This window comes from Choristoneura fumiferana, chromosome 21 (assembly GCF_025370935.1).
Source record: "Choristoneura fumiferana chromosome 21, NRCan_CFum_1, whole genome shotgun sequence".
In the NCBI taxonomy this organism is placed as follows: domain Eukaryota; kingdom Metazoa; phylum Arthropoda; class Insecta; order Lepidoptera; family Tortricidae; genus Choristoneura; species Choristoneura fumiferana.
The window spans coordinates 5412017-5434914 of NC_133492.1; the positions used below are offsets into that span (position 1 = coordinate 5412017).

A 22898-nucleotide genomic window follows, 5' to 3' on the forward strand; every position below is an offset into this window, starting at 1 on the left:
CACGAGCTAAATCCCGTAACAAATATACTTAAATAACTGTTGCCCGCGACTCCGTCCGCGTAGAATTCGTTTATCACTATCCCGCGGGAACTAAGCCATTTTCAGCGATAAAAACTCTTCCCCGATCTGTATACCGAAATCTTAAGATTCATTTAGCGAGGTAAACAGACTATCCGTGCAACTCGCTTCCTGCCGTGAAGCCTTGCACTCGTGGAGGTATATCTGGAAGGTTCATCTTAATCGTTGGCAAGCTGGTTTGCAGAGACGTGCCATCCAGTCGAATAAAAAAAAAAAAAAAGACTTACAAAGTTTCGTATTTATAATATAAGTGGAAAGTGGGCAGACGACCGTGAACCAATAAAAACTTAATTTGTCACCGTAAATGATGGGCGGTAGTTTAGGCTGTTAGTGCCACGAACTGGTGGAACACGTCCAGGATGTGAGGGTCCAAGTCCTGGGTAAAGAGCAGCGTCTCCAGCGTGCTGCTGTACTTCTGCACTTGTTCGTGATGCTGTAAATAGAAAGCTAAAGTCAAATTATGAAGTCGATATTTCTATTTTTTTTCAACACCAAGTCACTGATTTTCAACATCGCGTGTTAAAAAAAATCGACCAAGTGCGTGTTGGGCCACGCGCTGTGTAGGATTTCCATGCGAAATATCCAGGTGGAATGGAAAATATTCAATATTAAGTTTTGATCGACTATTACTAGTTACAGTTTAACTCGTGGAAGGGGGCGGACTTGCCTATTTAAAAAAATAGCACTTTGTTATTAAAAAATAGCAGTTGGTATGGGCGTATACACGGAAAATTGGGTCGGTATTATCCGGGCCGGTAAATAGTGTCACCCGACGTAGCTGGCAGTACTGACCGCAAGGAAGACCTGCCGCAGCCGTCCGACGGTGCTCCGGTACCAGCCGGTGGCAGGGTCGCGCGCGTCCGTGTCGCAGCGCACCAGGTGCTCCGACAGGATCATGATGAAGCGCTGGAACACGATCAGGAACAGCCGCTTCTGGTCCATGTGGGCTGCCTCCAGTCGCTCCTCCATGCGCTCCACCGCCTGACGACAACAAATCTACTTCAAACAACTTCCTCAAAGGTGGTATTTTGTCAAAAAAAAGTTTAAGTTCAAAAATTATTAACCCCAAATAAAAAATGTACGATATTATTACCTCTTCAGTAGGCTTATCTTGGTCCTTCTTCTTTTTGCTGGTTCCTTCGTCTTCGGAGTCGGAACTGGACGAATCAGCTCGAGCTAACGCTTCCCTGGCCTCTTGGAGTTCGCGACCTTACGAAACATGTAAATAACCATAAATTAACAAATTATTTATTGGGATCTATTTATTGAAACCAGTGCCATAGCGTCCCTAGTCAGCAGTATAATTTTCTACGGGAACACCTTTATCCTTTTCCAAGTTAGATTATGATAAATTAACAGTTAGAAACATTATAGTGACTGACTCATGACGTCCAGCCAAAATCCCTGAACCTAGAAAGCTGTATTTTGCAGAGATTCCCTTTATGATGACAATAAGAAATAAGGAAGATTTTGACGAATAACTACGGGATAAGTATGGAGTTTTCCACCCTTTGATCGGGTCATGACGGTGTAAAACATAACCCTCCCTTTGAGCTCTGCGGCAGTCAATCTCTCTTCCAAGTCGCTACACTCTCGAAAAAGCAGTTGTGGACGTCGCATGAGGATTAGTAGCGTAACCTTCATAACGACTTGCTAGGTGGATCTTTCTAGTGCGGAGGTTCCCTTTGCCTTCCATACCGCAGTGCTGGAGTACAAAGTTCGTAGTTCAGAATAGAGCGGCTGCTGCCCGCTCTCACATCAGAAGCCTTATTTTCTATCGCACTCGGAATCACAATCGATTTCACCACTTCTCTCTGCCACACAGTATAAGACGACAGTAGAAAGAGATGGTGAATGCGATCGCAAACGTCAGCGCGTTAGTCAGTACGACCTCGGGTAGAAGAAAGAGAATGAAAATGAAGAGAGAAAGAGATGGGTCCGTCCAATATTTAAGAAAAAAATATTTAACCACTTGGTAGAAAACAGCTACTACTCTGTTGATGAGTTTAGGACGAATTGTTAATTAGCTATTTTTATTTATTGATAATTTACTATTGTTATTTTTATCGATTATTTTAAACTATTTGTTGTGACATTAGATAATATTTTAAAATAATATATAGCTTCTTGATATTTAATTAGAGTGCTATGCCTCGGACATGGATTTGTTTTGTATTCAGTGTAAAAAAGAGATGAAATGTTTATTACTAATTTGTACATCCATTATTTTAAATTATTTATTTGAAAATTTTATATGCTTTATTGACACTTGATTGGCATGCCTCGGACACATATTTTTCTAAATTATTTTTTATATTGCTTGTAATTAATAAATGAAATATTTGTACTCCATGATTTGGTGAAATAAGGAAATGAACTGCCGACTGAAATGTAACACCTATAGTCAAAATACCACGCACAGGACTTATCACGCTAACACACACGAGTAATATTTACCTCGACGTTTCGGCAACATTACTGTGGCCGTGGTCACGAGTAGACTGAAGTGTGGGGTGTCAAGTCTGCCTAGCAGCGCGAGTCGAGGTAAATATTACTCGTGTGTGTTAGCGTGATAAGTCCTGTGCGTGGTATTTTGACTATGAGTGAAAATCACGAAAGTTTAAGACATTATGTAACACCTATATTTAGACCCTTATTTAATTAAATAAAATATATTGATATTGATTGATCAAGAAGTATACTCACTCAGCTTGGAGACGTGCTTGTTCATCTTATCAATAGTGAGATGCAGGATCTCCCAGAGATGAGAGCTGGTGAAATATGGAGCCATCTCCTTGGAGAACAACCACGTGGCGACGGCGCTGCACTCCACTATCTGTGTCTTGAGCATTTTGTCCACGAGCACGGAGACCATTTGAGGGTGCCGCTGCCAGAGCTCCCAGACGTTGCGGAGGATGCAAATCTGGGCTTCCTCGGATTCTGCTAGGATCTAGAATAGGAAGGTTTTTGATTGGCTTTTGTTGAGATCTTGTGGTCTTAATTCAATATTAGATTCAAAATGGGGAAGAATTTTTTTTTTAGCAACATACCAATTTAATAATATAGAAATAGTCGTTACTAAGTAGGTATGCCTAGTAAAAAATATATATAAATAAGCTTTTATAAAAATAAAAAATAATTAATACAATCTTTTTTGGGATAAGTTATGATGAAGGGTGTAGACGTGATTAGCTCTCGATCAAAAAAATATAGAAACAAATATTTAAAAAAATCTTCACAAAATATTATCTAGATCAAATCAAATAAACAAGGAAGACGGGTATAAGAAAAAAATCGTTAAAATAAATGGCAACCTTTTATTATGAGTAGGTATGCCAGCCCAATGAAGTTATTCCCGTTGTTTCAAAATCAAACCCTCCTGTACCTAACCCTTCTGCACCCCAAACCCCGCCTTTTCTTCCCATACGTTAAAACTCAACGTTCTACTTTAGCAACCAAACATTTTCCCAACTTACCTTAAAAACATAATGAAACTTGGATATAGCAGCGAAACTATGCGAGATACTCTTGCTGCCAAGATTCAACAGGGTTTGCACGAATACGTCTATCTTGAGAGGGTTGTGCGGCGCCGCCTGGGCGGCGGAGGGCTGGTCGCCCTCCCGCAACGGGTTGGGCAGCTCCCGGAGCACGTTCAGGGCCTCCTCGGGGGTGCACTTGTTGCGGACGCAGACCACCAGCTGGTGTGCTGCCTCTGTACCGGGCAGGGAAGCTGCAAAAGGTGTACTATTGTTAATGATATGCAAGGTCGGATCAAGGTTTTTTTCCTGGAAAAGGACACAAGGGACAGATGGGTTAAAATAATCAACCATAACAGTTAAAATTAAACTTGTAGTTGAATTTGAATTGCTGGACCCTTCTTGGCGATGATGGTATTTTCGAGTGATGATAATTTAAAAAAAAGTGAAATGAATAAGAGCTCTTTGCAGCCTACTTACAGAATAAACAGTAAGCAATACGGCTCTTATTCAAGTTTGTCCTTACATCGCCGTCGGTCACTACTAACCAAACAATCCATCTCTCGCTCTCACGAAAATTTCAACGAAAACGCATAATGTTTCAACCCAAAAGCAATCATAACAGCACTCCACGCATTAAAAATATTAAGACGTCCAATGAGACATAACCTAACGCAATACTTCGTCTAATTAATGTAGATGCGCGATAAGATAAGTAAGCGCACAATGGCTTGAGCAACGCAGTGGGAACAAGCCGTGGTTTATACTGAGAGCTAGATCAACTGAAAGAAAAAAAAACGATATTTAAACAAGTAAATGTTTGCGAGAACTTCATTTACTTATGTAGCATTTATCTAGCTCTGTTGCCCACGACTTCGTCCGCGCAGAATTCGTTTACCGCTATCCTGTGGTAACTACGCAATTTTCCGGGATTAAAACTATGCTATATCCTTTCCCGGGACTCAAGCTATCTGTACACCGAATTTATCTAATCAATTTAGCGGAAAGACGTGAAAATGTAACCAACAAACAAACATACAGACTTACAAACTTTCTAATTTATAATATTAGTGGGATATTTTATATCATAGGGGTAAACGAGCAGGTAGGTCACCTGATGGAAAGCAATCCACCGCCCATGTACAGTACATCCATGACATAAGAGTTACGGATGCGTTGCCGGTACTTTGAGAAATGAGTAGGCTCGTTTATAGGAGATATCGCTGCATACAGCACCAGACCAAAAATACAGATACTAAAGCTACATCCACGAGGATTGCCAACGCGTGAGTTAAGGTTGAACAGCCACTACAGTTCTCATTTGTCTGCGCTACCCCAAATTATATCATGACGTCAATGATTACTCCGCAATATTTTGTCATAAATATTAATAGCAAATTAGAATAACTCAATATTGTATTAGTCATCATTTTAGACGTTACTCTGTTCATTTAAATAAATTATTTTTATTAATAAATCCCATCTCCCCATTTTAATTCGTGCATCTATTATGTAAAAAAAACCTATTTGTTATATACGCAACAACATTAATGTATAGGTCCATGTATATAGCGCACCATCAGTAAATTAAAAATTCATTAATAGTAGATTGTACAACGAAAGCATAAAACGAGCCATTTTACCCGAGGCGTTCATATAGCCACCCGAGCCGGTACGGCGAGGGTGGATAGACACGTCGAGGGGAAAATGGGTTTAATGCTCGAGTTTTACACTCTGCTTTTCACTTCGATGGCGAGGAAATGAAATAGCAACAGTGGAAACAATGATTCACTTTCTATGTACCTTATATTTTTTATGCATTATGTATGTATGTATGTAAACTCTTTATTGTACAAAATAAGTAAACAAGCACAGATGACAAACAATGAATATATGTACAAAGGCGAACTTATCCATTATTTTAATTTTACTGATTTATTATGATTGATTTGATTGATTTTTAGTTTTATATAAATTAAAAAATATTTAAAAAATATATAGAAACTTTTTTGTTTGTGGCTGTTGACACCTGATTACCTTGGTCTGGAGTTGGTATTAGACGAAGATTTTATTTTATGCACTAGAGCATAAAAAGTCATTTTATGTCGCCTAGATACAGCATAAACACGAACTTTACAAGCATGAGAAGTGAAAAAGATATTTTGTTCCCAGCTATATGGCGGCGAGTACATAAATAAACCAGGCACATATAGCTATATTAAATAATACACGATGAAAGCTAACGACATTATGATTTCATTAAGGAAAGCGGATAAATTACTACTGACCACGCATAACGTCCCACGGCTGTCATACATGCACTCATACATTCGAATATTCACGAATACATTACTCATCCATCATCGGCAACTTGACAATATGGAGTCCAATCACTGTTGGTTTTCAGTTAAAAATTGTTTGTCTTGATAAATGTCGTAGTTGTGAATGTTACGTTCCGCGTGTGACATAAAAGTAAAGTAAACATTTTCAGCTGTAAACTATTTAAAGCGGAAGGGTTCCGCAGTTAGTACAAATTTTTACTGGCGTTTGGGATCATATATATGAGATAATTGAAAGGATTTTCCTACAAAGTGGATCACAAATTAAAGATCGTGACCATAATTACCAGCATACTGATCGACATAAGAATACAGTTGTTTCTACTCGTATCACCTGCATCATTCACTTTAAAAGCCTAAATAAGAGCACAGAACGTTAGATGGATGGCATGGACTCCTCGATGTGTCTGTGTGTATGCGCGTGAGTACGCGATTGTACGTGCTTACGTGCGTGTGTGTTTGTTACTCCTTCACGTTCAACGGCTCGACGGATTTGGATGAAATTTGGTATGTAAATAGTTGGACGTCTGGAATAACACATAGATTTTTATTTCGATAATCACACGGCATCAGGATAAAATCTCGAAATTTTACCAGCTGAATTTAAAGTCATATTTGCCACAATTATTTTTTATTGAAACATCAACGAATACAAAGTACGATATCATTTTTGGAAATTCCCGTGTGAATTAAGTAAAATCCCGGACTTTCGATTCAATTGCTGAATCTAATAGTTTACGCGCGCAAGGTAATTAAAGTTTAGTTAAAATATATTTCTATTTATGAGGATTATGAACAAAGGGGTCCACAACTCAAACAAGTCAAACAACACGACTAAAACAAAAATGCGCAAGGAACTCCGAATGCAAAAACGGCGAAAAGCTGAGATGGAAAGTGCGCACGCGACGGGTTTCACTCGGCCCGCGCCCGCGTCGCGTGGCCGCCGCTACATACTTCAAGCCTGAAGTTACGAATTTTTGCGCACAAAAGAAATTCAGCAACATTGATAAACATAACTGCTTCAATTTTACACATAAAACATCAATATTTACGATCTAGTGAATAATGTTTTTCCATCGTACTTTGTCTGTGCAAGGGCTATGGAGAGGTCTAATGCTCGGGGTTTCTCTGCGGGATAGAATCAGAAATGATGATATCCGCAGTAGAACTAAGGTTACCGACATAGCCCGAAGAATTGCGAAACTGAAGGCTGCGCAGGACTGATGGCCGATGGGCAGAAGGTTCTCGAATGGCGTTCGCGGACCGGGAGACGCGCTGTCGGTAGGCCTCCAACAAGATGGAGCGACGACCTGGTTATAAGATCGCGGGATCGCGTTGGATGCGGAAAGCACAAGACCAGTCTGAGTGGAGGGCCTTGGGGGAGGCCTATGGCCAGCAGTGGACGTCTTTCTGCTGACATGATGATGATGACGATCGTATTTTGTCGGATAAGTTCGTATTGTTGTTTTCTCAATTAGCTTCAGTAAACGTAGGCGAGTTCAGAAAGCAAGTTTTTTTTTTTTATTCGACTGGTTGGCAAACGAGCAAGTGGGTCTCCTGATGGTAAGAGATCACCACCGCCCTTAAACATCTGCAATGCCCCTGGGGGCGTTGCCAACCTAGAGGCCTAAGATGGGATACCTCAAGTGCCAGTAATTTCACCGGCTGTCTTACTCTCCACGCTGAAACACAACAGTGCAAGCACTGCTGCTTCACGGCAGGATTAGCGAGCAAGATGGTGGTAGCAATCCGGGCGGACCTTGCACAAGGTCCTACCACCTGTAAAACCAAGCAAGCAAGCAACGAAGCAAGTTACGAACTTTTCCGACAAAATACGATAGCAAAACCTTCTTCACTGCATCTGTACTTTAAGTTGACTTAAAATTAGAGATAAAATTGTAATTTCCTAAGTAGGTATACATACTTACAAGAAAAAACTATATCGCTATTATGAGGAATCTACACAGAATATATAAGATAGGATAGGAATATTTAGAAATATTTTAGGGATATTTAATTAACCTTAGGAACCATCTCTATTAAATTAGATCATTCTAAGACCCTCCCCTCCCCACTCCTCATCACACTTATCACATGTATTATTTTTGTTCCCGTGTCATAAATCGCGCGCGAAGCTATCGCCAGCACACTTATAACTTCGAATTCAAACTTAGTGCAATTTAAATTTGTAACGATTTCGAAACGGTGCATATTTGACTTAATCACAATAAAACCGACAAATCTCGATTGTCGATTAGCCATTGCAACAAGCCGTTCGTTGACACAGGAAGCAAAATGCAACAATTTTGTTCCAAACAAAGTTGTCAACGCAGTTTCCTAAGATATTGTCTGCGATGTGGACAGCGATAGTCGGCCATTATTTTAAATTGCCAGTCGTTTACGCTTACAGGGTACAACATAAGGAAGGATGGTCGAGTAACTGGCCGTTTAGTGGGCTAGGCCAGTCGGGAAGTAGAGAGTCCATTAACTATCATCTTGGTTTACGTCATTTGAATGTGACAATCCGTAGCAAAGGGTTCTTATGGCAGGCTGCCAACCTTTTGCTGCGTTTAACTAATACGAAGCCAGCAATTGCTATTCCAGCCGAGACTAATATAAAGCTTTTCTCAAAAATGGTGAATAATTCTGAAATATAATTAATAATATAACTTTCTCAAAATATATTATAAAATTTAATTTTATTCCAATATTTTTCTTATGCTTTCCCGCCTTTTTTCATTAAAAATAAACTGCAGGTGTACTTTTCCAACACCACAAGCTATTTCAGACCCAATAGAAAAAGTCCGGAGTTCCAACAAAATATCTGATACCGGCCATTACACTTGGCTGTTACGACTTGTGCCAACATTTCCATGGCATTTTTAACTTTAAAAAAAAGTGACTGATTGCAGGCGCGCTAATTCATTATTGTCGAGCTAGCGCGCCTGCAATCTTTTTAACTTTTTAATTTTTCGCTGACCATAAACTATGCACTTCACCTTCTGATATGTAAAGAATAATGTCAACTTTTACGGTCATTTTTGAGAAAAAGTATTAAAAACATGAAATGCGATAAATTATAATTTAAAAGCATATCTGGTACACTAAATCATCGGGTAATATGAAGTTAATAAAGTCGCGAACGAGTAATTAAACAACAGAGTTCTCATTCCGTGAGATTAACTGCGACTCGGCCAAATAATAAATTAGTATTGTTCATTTTGCAGATACGAGTACGACCGTGCGACAACTTTGCCAATCTACAATACTAAATTAAACAAAAAAGTTGTAAAACTAAACAAGCACACGAGTGTCAATTAGTTATTTTTATCAACGGCATTGGTAGCGTTTTACGTACATAATTAACATCTAAGGGTTACAATACAATAACTCTTTATTACACACCAGCACATAGCAAGCGGTACAGAAAACACAGGTATATACACAGAGACATTCTGAGGTAAGCAATAGGCGGCCTTATTGCTTCAGAGCTTTATTTTCACTCCTTGATTTTAATATTATACAAGGTGTTGTACAATGAATCGTTGAAAGATTTTTCATCGGAATTTTTGATGACAAATAAAGTCACGCTTTGATGCGGTACACTTTAAACAACTATCAATGTAAGAAAACATTAATTTGTCAATCACGTCTAAAAAAAATTGTATGACATGTATAGGGAAGGGATGTTCAATCAAACTAACTCAACCACTTGCTGAAATACCTACTTTATTCCCAAAAAAAAGGTAACTTTTATACAATGATATATTTTTTAAATTAGTCGGAGAATCTCGAACTACAAAGCAGCTACAACTCAAAAAACACATTTTTTTTCATACTATCAAATAATACAGAAAGAAAGCTCAGTGCACGAATGTAAATCGCACTTGGCCGAATATAGTCTAAATTCAGGAAAAAGGTCAGACAGAAAGTACGTTTTCGAGATTTAAAATTATTTAATTTTTATCTCAGTACTTATTAGGAAAATTCCTGATATTTCTCCAAAAAAACAAAAATACTACCAATTCTTAATCCAAAATCGGCAGTTGTTCATTAGAAGTGGAAAGAACCCAAAATTTCTGACAGGTGCGAAAAGAAAATATGACACCAGTTTTGTTAGACTCCTCTATTAGGAAATTTGTGTACTGCATACATTAACAAGGATAAGGAAATAAAAACAGTTTCATGTCTTATTAATTTCGTTATTTTATTACTAACTAACTAACTCAAGGAAATCACCTTACTTCTGGGGGCAATGTAATAGAGGAATAACCACGAATAGAGTTCCACGAATATAAGTAAAGTTTTAAGTAAGTTTTATAGCTAAACGAAGGTTTTGTATCCTAGTTAAGCCAGTTATAACCAGAATTAATAATTTTATATAATAATTTTAACAGGTTCCCCGCGTTACAGGCGTAGCCTAGTGCGGGGACCCCTGGTAATTCTTGTCAACCACTGTATATTTTTAAATAAACACATTTTCATTTTCATATCAAACATGGGTTGTACAGGGTGTTTGGCAGCAGGTTCGAGAAATCGAAATAGGAAATAGACAATTGTAATATGTATACATTATTTGCAATAATGACCCCTAAATTTTGTTTGTAAACTTTCATCATTTGATTTTCAAATATTGTGTTTATCTGAAAATATAACAAACACAAACAGTGAGTTATTTAACCTCGTATGCCTCAACGTTCTTAAATAATAAGTTTCAAATTCTAATAATCGAAATTTGACGTGGGTGGGTCTTAGGTATCTACGACCTACGAGGAGAAAAAAATAACGTTATAAATTGTTTAGGAATGAAACTACGAAAGTTTATGAAGGCCAAATTTTGGGTTGTTAAAAAAATAGGTACTTACATAAATTTTAGCATAGAGATCAATCACTATAACAAGTTTGTTCCATTTGGCCTTAACTATTTTCTATTTCCGTTTGTCGATCCTGTTTCCAAACACTCTGTATGCCCAATGTTTATGTCTTAAAAACTTCGGCGTGTGCAATATTTTTAGTGATTTAATAACGTAAATATATTCTGTCAATGAATGAGTGACCATTATCGAGTCATTGTTCTTTTTGCGTAGAAAATTTCAGTACCCTGGGAAAAATTGTACCGCGACTCATGAAACAAAAAGTAAAATAGGTATTTCACGACTCTCTAATTAGGAACTCGTTCTAGCTGCTTAAGGATATGGCTGCTAAAAAGTATAAAAAATAATACATACATACCTACATAATTGCGGAGTATTTTTAACTTGTTCAAATTCAATAGTAGATTGTACAACAAAAGCATAAAACGAGTCATTTTATACCAAAGACGTTCATATAGCGGTACGGCGAGGATGGATAGACACGTCGAGGGGAAAATGGGTTTAATGCTCGAGTTTTACACTGCTTTTCACTTCGAAGGCGAGGAAATGAAATAGCAACAGTGGAGATAATTGTTGACTTACTATGTACCTTTTGTTGTTCACGCATTACTATTATATTTATAATTTTTTAGTTTTATTGATCTATTTTGATTGATTTTTAAAATAATATGTAGAAACTTCTTTGTTTGTGGAAGAAAAAAAGCTTTATAACTAGGTTTACAAAACACCAAAAAGTTCCAACAGTTTACACCTGATTGCCTTGGTCTTAGAAGAAGAGTTTACTTTATGCACTAGAATAGCATAAAAAGTCATTTTATGTCGCCTAGATCCAGCATAAACACGAACTTTACGAGCATGAGAAGTCTAAAATATATTTGTTCCATTAAGGACATAACAAGCACTTATGAATGTAATATTTAATTTGATTTTCGTTCACAAACTTAAGTAAACTAACATTATCCTCAAATGTTCACTATGGACTGTGAAACGTTTAGCCTCTACCTATTAGGTTCTAGTAGCTTTGAATTGAAGATACGTACGTTAAAATTCTGAAGGATAAAACAAAGGCACACGATAGTCGCCGATAGAGCTGATTTTTTTTCAAAGCTAGAACCTTGTCAGACGGGATCTAGACTAACCTTACTATAGTTAAGTAGTTTATTGTTATGGAGGAGCGGTGTCTCCTGACACATACTTTTTGCTTAATAGGAGGCTCCAACCTCGTCTGTTTTAACCATGTAAAATACCCAAATAAAATTTTTCATTTTATTTTCAAGAATGTCCACCCATAACTTATACCTAATACAATTTTCAGATCAACATAACACAAATCGATTCAATTTCCAATAGTTTCAGCGGGCGAGTTTCCGTATGCCGCCGCGAGTGGGGCTGCGCGCTCGGCCCGCCGTCAGTAACCGAAGCCCGGCGCGCCCGCGGCGCACGCGTAACTTACGATCCATGATCTATCGATCTATGTGCGTGAATCAGTGATCAAAGATGCGGTCCGGGGTCATACGTGTTTTGTTAGTTTTGCTTGTGAGTATTGTCTTGTTTATTGTGTTAGGAATAGTATCAGCATGATTCTGTTTAGTTTAGTTGATTAGTAGAGGGCTGGCTTTACGTGTAGTCGAAGGAATTCCTTTACCACCCTAACATTGCAGACTATTATCATTTACTAGCATTTTCCCGCGGCTTCGCACGCGTAAACTGTTAGGCTTCGTAAAAAATCCGTGGGTATTCCCAAAAATTACCTCGTGAATGTCATTAGTTTCCAAAAAAAACATTCATTTTCATGTAGGTATCTAATTCTATTGGTTGTAATTTAGCGCGCTAAGGTTAGGTACCTACATTAGAAAAGTTTTAACAGTCAATAACAATTGTCTACACAATTTTAATCAAAATTATTCTTAAGTTATGAAGTGGCCAAGGGAAGGGGGCTAGGAAGGGGATATATAGGTAAGTCAACATGGCACCTTATTGTTTTTTTTTTCTGATATGAGAACGGTCTAAAAACTGTAGAGCACTTTACTTGGTCGACCATACAACAGCAAAATAAACCAATTTTATTGCACAGTGTCAATTTAAGGATAAGCAAAAAAGTTTTGCAGTTAATCTAACCGGGGCTACCATGACAATCTTTTGTAAATTGCTTGTACATATGTGACTTGAAGTGAATGCCAATTGTATTACTTTATAAAAATATAATGAATAAATTATCCGACCAATTTCGGCCATGGTGACCATTTCGACTTCTAGTTAGATCAACGCTCATGCGAGTTAAGGTTGTTTAATGCTCGTAGCTCTGCTAGAACGTACGTCCTCATTTACCTATAAGACAAGTGGCTTCAATAAAAGTTATTGCAAAGTAATTATTTATAGTTAAGGCGTCATAAACTGAGTATATTAGTCGAGTAGTATTTTAGTGAGATGTTCTGTGATGATAGTTTTAACAGTTTTTACTGTACCGCGGCTATTTACTCTTGATATGATCGGAAACTCATTAAAGTAATCACGGCCTTCATCCCGTAACAAACATATCAAATGTTAGTTTTAATTTTTTAAATGTTGTTGTATTGTGATGATTAATGATGATTTCTCTGAACATACTTGGTACTTATATTATAAATACGAAAGTTTGTATGTGCGTGCGTGCGGTTGTTTTTTTGCTTCGCTAAGTGGCCGGACGGATTTCGATGAAATTTGGTGCACACAACTGGATCTCTGTAATAACACATAGGTTATTTTTATCCCAATGTGCTTTTAATGCAAGTTTAATGAAGATTACAATGTGAAATAATGAAATAATGAAGGTAGGTATTCGAAAATAAATGCAATTAACTAACTTAAAATGAAAAAATATTTTTGGGGTGTCTGAGGTTTTCAGTTATTTAATTAACACCCTGTATTTATTTTTAACCCTAGTGGAACTAATGGTTACTAAGACAATATGGATCTTTCCGAAATAAATAAATATAATAAACATTTACTTAGTTGTGTTTATTTTTTACCTACTTAGCTCTATGTATCATAACACTAATTCCAATTGGCATATTTAAAATCTTTGATGCAATAGTATCCAAATCAATAACCAGCATTTATATTACCAAGTTTTTTTTTTAGCTTTTATTTGACTTGCCTTGTTTGTTGGGTCAAATCTTAATTTTGACCCACTTCCAGTGGTTGGGATAACTTGAAATTTGGAACACACGTAAGTTGGATGACAATATATAAGTAGATACATTCATCAAAAAAGCTTGTAACTACAAAAAAATTAATTCTATTGCTGATTTCAACCACAGCCCAATTTCGGTTAGGTAATCTCATGTGATAGACAATGACCTTAGCTCGAGTATTGTAGAATGCTATTTTCCCAGCTAAGTGGAACGACGAATCTCATCTCAGCGATGACGCTAAGTGCAATATTGCACATCTGTTTACGTGTTGACTCGCTGACAGCATAAAAAACAGGAATTTATTACATAGAAGATCAGGTTCGGCCACATTCGGATGCAGAAATATACAAATAAAGTACTTAAAGAACCCATTTTTATTGCCGTTGAGCGTCTTAAATGCGCACCTTGAGCGCAAAACGTATAAGAAATTGAATGGAAGTTGTACATAAAAATATTACGATAAATTGCCACGGTGTATGCGCATGTAGGTCTAGATCATAAGCTCGATACAACAGATAATCTATGCCGTAATACGTTCAGTGGAAAAAGAAATACGTTCAATGAATCTAACACAATTGCAATACGAAAATTCGTGGAACATACTCGCAACCAAAACTGCAAGGGGTCACTAGTTAATCACGTGTTACCTACGAATAAAATGTAGATCTATGAACCTGTTAATTAAGCTAACCTTGACTCATGACTCTCAACAAATTTACAACCTGTGAGAGAGTTTCGCAACTAGTCTTTATACGCTACTTTGCACCCAATTATTGTCTATCGGACGAGATTTCCATTGTTAATGTAGATGTTTGCGCAAACAACGTTCCAACACTTTCAATAGAGTGTTGTTTTAAAGTTAAGAATTCAGTTTAATACCTTTGCCACGACTAAACACGAAATCACGTGTTTTCCCAGAGTTAAGACGAAGATTGATCGATTGTTCGTCCCCGAAAACCCTCATATAGACAATTTCATCAAAATCATTATTATATATACAATAATTGCTCGTTTAAAAATATCAGATTATAAACATCGATTTTCAGTTCAAATAAACAGAATTTTATTGTAATCAACCGATTGGAAATTGGCGAGCGGTGGATCGGCGCGCGCGGCACGCGATCCCACACGCCAGTGTCCGCACTTTCCCGCCAAGCGTCGTTTTACTTTCAAACGCACGCTGAAATGCTCACATATCTTTACAGCTAATCACATTCTAATAATAGACTAGTCAATTAGTTGTTGATTAGAGTTTGTGTTTCAAATGTTCGTTTATGAATTTCAGATACGAAGGGATGGAGGAGGAGCCGCTTCGGATGATGACTTCAAGCCTATACCGATACCGCTGAATGAGTGGCGGGAAGTGCGGAGCGCCCGCGACGCGAGCCGGCTTGCAGCCCCCGCCGGCCCCGCTCGCTACTGGGAGGATGCCTTACGGCACAGCGTCTACCTCACGCTCGTAAGGGACAAGATAGACCAACTCATAGCAAAGGGCATCTACGAGGACCCACAGTCGGAATTCGACGATCGCGACCTCTGGGACAAAGTCAAACGCGCGCCGTTTAAAAGAACTAAAACCGAAGAACCGGTAATGTTAGGCGACGTCGCCATAATGGCGAAGGGAAAATTGATGGAGGAGCATCACAGCTTCAGGTTCACCGAGGACGACAAGTTCAAGGACAAATGCACGGACGACGATTGCATGGATGGAGTGAAAGCGCTGTGGTCCGTCAAGCGGGAGAGACAGCGGGACGCGGAGACGTTCCCGGGGCAATATCATTACGAGTTGACGTTCTCCGTGGTCACGCCGAAGAAAACCAAGCCGTACGAGAAACCGGCGAGGACCTTCACTGTACGCGAGAGCGTTCCAGAAAAAGTTATTGAAACGCCGAAAGAGAACCGCTACTATCAAATGGCGCCAGTTCAGGCAGAAACGCCGCGCAACGAACGGGCGATCTGGTTCCACAAGAACATAGCGCCGACCGGTCGGAACCAAGCTCGGCAGCATCACAACAGCTTGGACCGACTGTTCAGTTCCCTCTTCACGGATGATGACGAGGAGTTACCTCATCCGCGATACAAGCCGAAGCAGTACATCCCGCAGGTGTATCAGCAGTACTCTAAAGTGGGACACGTCGGAGCACCGAGTGAACACCAGCAGAAAAAACTGAATCCTTATGGGAATAAGCCGATGTCTTACAAGTACAGTCGTCCCATCCCTCCGATCCCTCCCCCGCCACAGCCGCACGTCCAACACCACTACTTGGACATAGATGCCATCGGCGTCGTCAGCAATCCGTACGTACAGGACCACAGGTACAGGCCACCGCACAAGCACGGCAAAACACAGCGACCGCCGGTGCTCCCGACTCCGCCTAGTCCGATTTTACCGCAAAAGAACTTTTCCATAGAAACTACAACGAAGCTCAAACCAAATATTACAGAAGAAACTACTCCGCAACCTCCACAACCTGAACATGTAACTCCGCATAGGACTTATAGCAAGCATAGGCCGACGACAGGTAAAATCAGTTACGCCTCGGACCACGTGAGGCCTCCTGTTTACAACGCACCACCTGGCGTTTTCGTGACCATGGACAAGAAACCTTTCAAACCGATGCCACCGCTTCGACTGGTCCATTCGTCAAAACACCACAAGCCCTCTCGGCCTACAGACTTCCGACCCAGCCCGCAAGTACTAGACATACAGTTCTCTGAACCGGATCCATTATTTGACTCTGCATTTAGGCCAATCACTGTGAACTATGCGAACAGCAACACGACTGAGAAAGCTGTGGTTGCTACCGGCAACAATCATTTCCGTAAATCCAATACGACCGATAAGAAACCACCGAAAAAACACGAGAACATAAAAGCGCAACAAGTGACGACACCCGCACCCGAGATTATAACCGCACACAGCGCCGACGACAGCGACGCGGAATGGACTAACGTATTGGGCGCCTTCGCAAAAACGACGCCAATGGCTGCTGATAAAGAGAAGACTACTCCATCCGAAACGACTACTTCCCTCACCACCTCAACGATTTCGACAACTCCAATGAGTACGACGACAACGATTGCACCCTATAAAAAAAGAATAACAACAACAACTACCACCGAAGCACCTACAACTACGCCCAAGCCCAAGAAACGTACGCGTCCGCCACCGAAATTTAAGAAGCCAGAAAAAATTAAAAAACACAAACGCATTACAACCACAACCTCCACTACTGTGGTTCCTCAAAAACTAAGAAAGCAGGATCTGATTCCTCAAGCGAGCTCTGCCTCTGTAACGGCGGAACTAATATCAAGTACTTCTGTAACCGCGACGTCCACGACAACCACAACAACACAACCAACAACCACACCCGTCTTAACGACCACAACACCTCTACCCACAACAACCACAACCACAACCACGACCACGACCACTCAACCTACAACAACAACCACTATCACAAAGCCCACGCCCACGCAAAGTGAACACATAAAACGGAATCGGTACAGACAATCCACTCTAAAATACAGAAGCACTTCTGGTAAGGATGATAAGAAGGAAGATAAGCCACGGACAATTGTACCCCCGACCGGAAACTTCCCACCGCGAAGAAAGGGCTCCAAATTCCAAGGTAACATCCCATCGTCTACGCCAAAAAACACTGATATGCAGTACGACGAAGATGGACGTGAGGACCATATCGTCAGTCCATACAAATCCAAACATACGTCCACCACAGAATCTCTAACACCTAAGCCAGATTCTACGACCGAAAAGACAACAACAACGACAGCAGCGTACGAAGAAGTAGCTAATAACATTTATATTACCAATGGGCCACCAGACTATTTCCAGGAGGAAGAGTCTGACGTGAGTTCAGATGAAGGGGGCGGAGAAGAGCAAGAGTCTAGAGATAATTCAGAATTTGTCCCCTCGACGGTAGCGATGACAACACCTAGTGATAAAACAAACGAAATCACCGAATCCGATGACGAATCATTTGAAGTAACGGAAGAAATCGTTGCAACGACGCCAAAAAACAAATCAAAGTGTAAGAAGAAGAAACATAATAATCTTTTAAATACTAAAGAAGAAACCAAGCCAGAGACAACTGAAGCAGTGAGTGCAGAATCAGAAACTACGACTTCCACTTCTACAACAACAACATCCACTACAACAACTGAATCAACTGCGACTCCTGATTTTTTCCAAGAAATATTCGGAGGATTTACTTTCGATGACTCTCCAGACGACTCTAAAGAGAATGCATCAATGGCTCAATTAGAAGAACAAGAAAGTATTAACCAGGAGCAGTTCATGAAGGCGGAAGATGATATTGAAGATTTCTTCGAGGCTTTTGAGAGCAAAGATAAGCATCCAGACGAGAATTTCGAAGAATCGTATGAATACGATGAGAAGGAACCAATATCGGACGACCACGAATCGCCATTCCAAAACGAGGACGACCATGTAGCTTCGCGGGACTCCAATGACGAAGAAGCATATGATGACTACCCGGAGCGTCCTTACAGTTTACTAGAACTAATGGCCATGGAATAGACTGAATTTCTTCTATAAAACCTCTTAATACTCATTGCAGCTTTAACTCTCTCTCACTGATCTCAAAAAAAAGATCACAGTTGTAAGCGTACGTAGGATAATAATAGGTAATAACGATACAAAATATTCAAAAGCATTTATTTGTAAAATCATAGTACTGAATCAAATCGCACTCCTGTCCATAGCTCGCGTTACCAATGTGTAAATATTTCAACATTCTAGATTAGTTTAGAATAAGATGAAATAAATTATTTTTATATGAAAGTAAATTGTTAAATTAAATCGTTGTTTTCTTACCTGCGCCTTCCATAGAGTATTTGTAGATGGGTTCGGGCTTGAGTGGCACAAACGAGGCAAAAGCTTCCGGCATCATGTCTTTCAGTCTCTGGTGGTACGACAACCTAGAAGGATAGATATTTTTAAGTGGAAGTTTGGAATATACATAATAATAATAATAAAAGAAATTTATTTAATAGTTTGTTTACAAATTCTACATAGGACATAATAAGTACAATCAAACTATCAAAAGGGAAAGCGACTCAGCTTATGCCTGCACCTTGCAGAACAAAGTCCCTTGGCTAACAGACGCTGTTTTTCAGTCGCCCCCATAAACCATAACCCTAATAAATACCATCAATACACATGCACATTTTTTTTTACATACATTGGTGATTTTTTACATGAAGACATCACATAATAATAACTCAGTCAGAAGAAAAGAGGAAAATCATCTTCCACATTCTTCCCCATTCTGCACACCAAGTAAGTCTTTGAAAGTCTGTCAGGGACCCACTACTTCTTACTGGAGGAGGTAAGTTATTCTAACATTTAGAAGCAGCGTAATGAAAGCTACCCCTAAATGCTTGGAGACGCGACCGGGGAATGAGGACCGAGGACATAGTACAATGATATATATATTTTAGACGACCAGATGGCTGGAGTGGTTAGAGAACCTGACTACGAAGCTTGAGGTCCCGGGTTCGATTCCCGTGTTGGGGCAGATATTTGTGTGAAAAATACGAATGTTTGGTCTTGGGTGTTTAATATGTATTTAATTATGTATCCGAGAACAAACATTCATATTTTTCATACAAATATCTGCCCCGACACGGGAATCGAACCCAGGACCTCAAGCTTCGTAGTCAGGTTCTCTAACCACTAGGCCAATAAGGCGTTACTTTGCGGAGGTCCATATTAATTTATAACTTCAAACCAGGTTGCGTTTTTTTTACAATTAATGCAAAATTGCGATAAGTGAGCGACTTTCGCTAAACCAAGACTTATTTATTTATATTCAATGAAAGTTTACAGCATTACAGTTGAAACCAATGCATTGTTAATTTCGAACATGAAAATGATCAAATCACATAGAATAATAATACCAAATAATCACAAACAATAACAAAACAAAATGTTATTAAGGGTTTCATTGTTGCTTATTAACTCTCGGCATAGACTATAATATGTTGAGTGGACATTGAATTGTGTTTTTTTATTAGCCCTGTATGCAATAGTATTAAAAAAATTGAGCTGGGTCACTTTGGGGAAACAATAAAATAACCTGGCCATTTAAAACAACAGGGCCAGGGCATAGTAAAGTAGGCAATAAAGCTCACCTCAGGCAGCGTGCCAGCACTTCCCGGATGAACCTCGGCTTGGGGTGGTCGGCGTCCAGCTGTGTGCAAGCCTCCCAGTCATCCCACGACCAGCGGAACTGGAAGTTGCTCAGGTGGTACGAGAACCAGTTACTGAATCTGACAGTAAAAAAGGATAAAATTACTCTTTTTCTTTCTGTATATCCTAAATTAATAGAGACCAGCCTTTTCCCAAGACTTCACACTTGTAAATCAGCGCCTGTCCTAGGGTAGAACAAGAGGAGCAGGTGCTCTAGGCGTCAGATAGCAAGGAGCACTATCACATCTGTTTTTAAAAGAATCTACTTCCCATAAATTACATTGTGGATTTTGTGAACATTGCATAATAAACGTTTTTACCAAATGTCTCTTATCCCAGCAGTTGAAATGGGAATTTATCCTGATCCAATTGGAATATTTATTAAAGAAAATCTTTGTTGGCACATCAGTGCCCTTTTTTTAATCAGGTTATTAGTTTTTGAGGAATCTTATTCCAGCAATCTTTATGGAATTAAAAACAGTACAACAAAAAGACATATGCCAATAAGGATAACAAAAACAGTACAAACCTATCAAAACAGGCAACATTCATTGTATCAATCCTCAAAAACAAGATCTCTGTTGCCTGCGCTAGAACTTGAGGCATAGTTGACGGCTGGAGTTTACACAGCTCAATCAGTATAGATCCGTAACAAATCTCCAAGTATCTTGGACGGGGCAGGTTGAACAACTCAGCGAAAACCACTTCTACAATACAATACTCCAATGGAATCTTCCCTTTGTAAGGGAAACAGAGTAATTGTGCTGCACATTCTTTCCGTTCCAAATGGTATGCTTCAATGATATTGTGGAGATGTTCTTCTATTAGGAAGCGTTCAATGGAGTGTGCTCCGGGAAGGACTGGGCCGTCAGGGCAGTCTGTGTAGTCAAACATTCGGAACACTACGCGCGGCATAGGGTACGAGTCGCCGTCGTTGTGAGGTGGTGGCTGAAATCACAAGGAAAATGTATAAAGTGATGTCAAATGTATATTGATGACTGAGTCTTCTTAATGGACGTGATTGAGTAAGTTAAATAAAGCTCCTTGGGTTCTAATACTTTCATATGATGGTGTATTGTGAGCATCCACTTACACTTTTATCTCAACTCATGATGCTTGCAATAGAAGTGGTTTTCGAGCCACAGTTAAAGGACTATGTCTTGCACTTGCACTTGGTGTTCTTTGCACCTACAAGTTCAGTATGAGTGTATCGAGTGTTATTTTATTTTACTTGTGAAGCATCAATCAACAAAAACAAGACTTGATTGTCATTAATATTAAGAAAGATTAACTAACAAAATGATGTGGAATAACTGGTAGGAATTATGATTAACTTAATGGACATTCTCAAAGTACCTGAATAGCTGGCAATGTGTGCTGCAAAGCTTCACAGAGAATGGAGTCAAAAGCCAGATATGGGCGTGGGATATGTTTTTCGGACCAGTTATCCTGTCTTAACTTCTTGATCTGAGCCCAGAGGCAGTCCAGGTACTCCTCTTGCAAATGTGGTGAATCTGCCGACCATACTTTTAATGCAGGCCAATGCTTCTTACTGCGCTTATTCAAGAATACTTCAATAGTGACGAGAAGGTGATCCAATTGGGATTCTTTCTTCTCATACAGCTCCCGGCCGACCCACGGTAGAGTTGATAACACCGCAAAAACAAACCAATCTCTCCTAACTTGAGGTACTCCATCTTCGTTAGCACAGTCAACCAAGGTCTCTAACAATGTCAATAAAGACGAGGCAGCTAACACGTGACAGTTGACCAGGTCAGATATGAACCTGAGGCAGTATCTAGCTGCGTTCCACTTGCCTGACTTCAAGTTTTCTTTAAAAGTTTTAACTATATAGTCAACAAATTCGCCACCAAAGTTATAGTTCTTGGCATTTAGGAGACCGACGAGGGTAGCGTAGATAGTGCATTTCTCGGGCATACGGATAGCACATTCTGTTAAAATGCGTAAGATTTTCACACGGAAAGTGTTCAGGTCGGCTTCAAGAACGCTAGCTAAACCTTCTAAATTACTTTCCAAACTTGAGCTACTTTTCTCGCCAACTCTCAAAATAAGGGACTCCAGTCGATCTTCTATTTCTTGGTTCTCCGATACACGGCGCCTTTTGCGGTGTAAGCGTTCTGAAAAGAAAATAATACAAAATAGCATTGTAATTTTTGTCGCAGCGTAAACAATTATAACCTCAAAAGATAAAGAAACACTTACCATAACCGTCTACATCATCCTCTCCGTGACCTCTCCTGCGATTCATTATATCTGATATTAATTAGCCAAGACAAAAGCTCAAAGGATTATTTAGAAACTAAGAAAATAGAAATAAATATTATGTACGATTTGCACTGCAACGTCAAATTTTGTGACAGTTTTTCTCTATAGGTACATATACTCTTTGGTGACAGCCCGAGTGCAGACGAAGTCTGCATTTCGTAACTAGTGAGACGTATAGCTTAATAGTCACTCTTTACTGGATTTGGACAGCGACTTGACTTAAGTTGCCTCAAAGCACTGAAGCACTTGCCTGACGCTACACTTGTAACGACTGAATACAATTATGTGACTTTTATAAAATTACAATACGTTCGAAAATAAAATGCGGTAATTATCAACGTTGTGATCTTTTCAGTGACATCTATCTACAATATTTTAGGTTAGTAGAATCGACGTACGGTATACTCGAAAGTTTGACTGAAATTCGTTACACAGAA

General features: G+C 39.3%; 2 protein-coding genes across 2 annotated transcripts; one reads left to right on the top strand and one right to left on the bottom strand.

Annotated features, from left to right (window-relative positions):
- Positions 1 to 273: 273 nt before the first annotated feature.
- Positions 274 to 22588, bottom strand: Cbp80 (Nuclear cap-binding protein subunit 1). The gene is made up of 10 exons (XM_074104298.1): positions 22399 to 22588; positions 21532 to 22313; positions 20705 to 21123; positions 20118 to 20255; positions 18799 to 18902; positions 3555 to 3808; positions 2785 to 3028; positions 1172 to 1287; positions 871 to 1059; positions 274 to 511 (listed from the first exon to the last, which is right to left on the bottom strand). The coding sequence occupies exons 1-10, from the start codon at positions 22442 to 22444 to the stop codon at positions 398 to 400; spliced, it is 2406 nt and encodes an 801-aa protein (XP_073960399.1). The 5' UTR covers positions 22445 to 22588; the 3' UTR covers positions 274 to 397.
- On the top strand, positions 12197 to 18783 carry LOC141439873 (uncharacterized). Its single transcript, XM_074104294.1, has 2 exons — positions 12197 to 12303; positions 15226 to 18783. Exons 1-2 carry the CDS (start codon positions 12265 to 12267, stop codon positions 18499 to 18501), a joined length of 3315 nt encoding a protein of 1104 aa, XP_073960395.1. The 5' UTR covers positions 12197 to 12264; the 3' UTR covers positions 18502 to 18783.
- Positions 22589 to 22898: the final 310 nt, after the last annotated feature.

Coding starts and splice junctions, on each gene's coding strand:
- LOC141439873 (XM_074104294.1), top strand. CDS start 12,265: ATGCGGTCCGGGGTCATACGTGTTTTGTTAGTTTTGCTT. Junction 12,304..15,225: donor GTGTTTTGTTAGTTTTGCTT/GTGAGTATTGTC, acceptor TATGAATTTCAG/ATACGAAGGGATGGAGGAGG.
- Cbp80 (XM_074104298.1), bottom strand. CDS start 22,444: ATGAATCGCAGGAGAGGTCACGGAGAGGATGATGTAGACGGTTATG. Junction 1,288..2,784: donor CAAGCACGTCTCCAAGCTGA/GTGAGTATACTT, acceptor ATGTTTCGTAAG/GTCGCGAACTCCAAGAGGCC. Junction 1,060..1,171: donor AAGATAAGCCTACTGAAGAG/GTAATAATATCG, acceptor TGTTGTCGTCAG/GCGGTGGAGCGCATGGAGGA.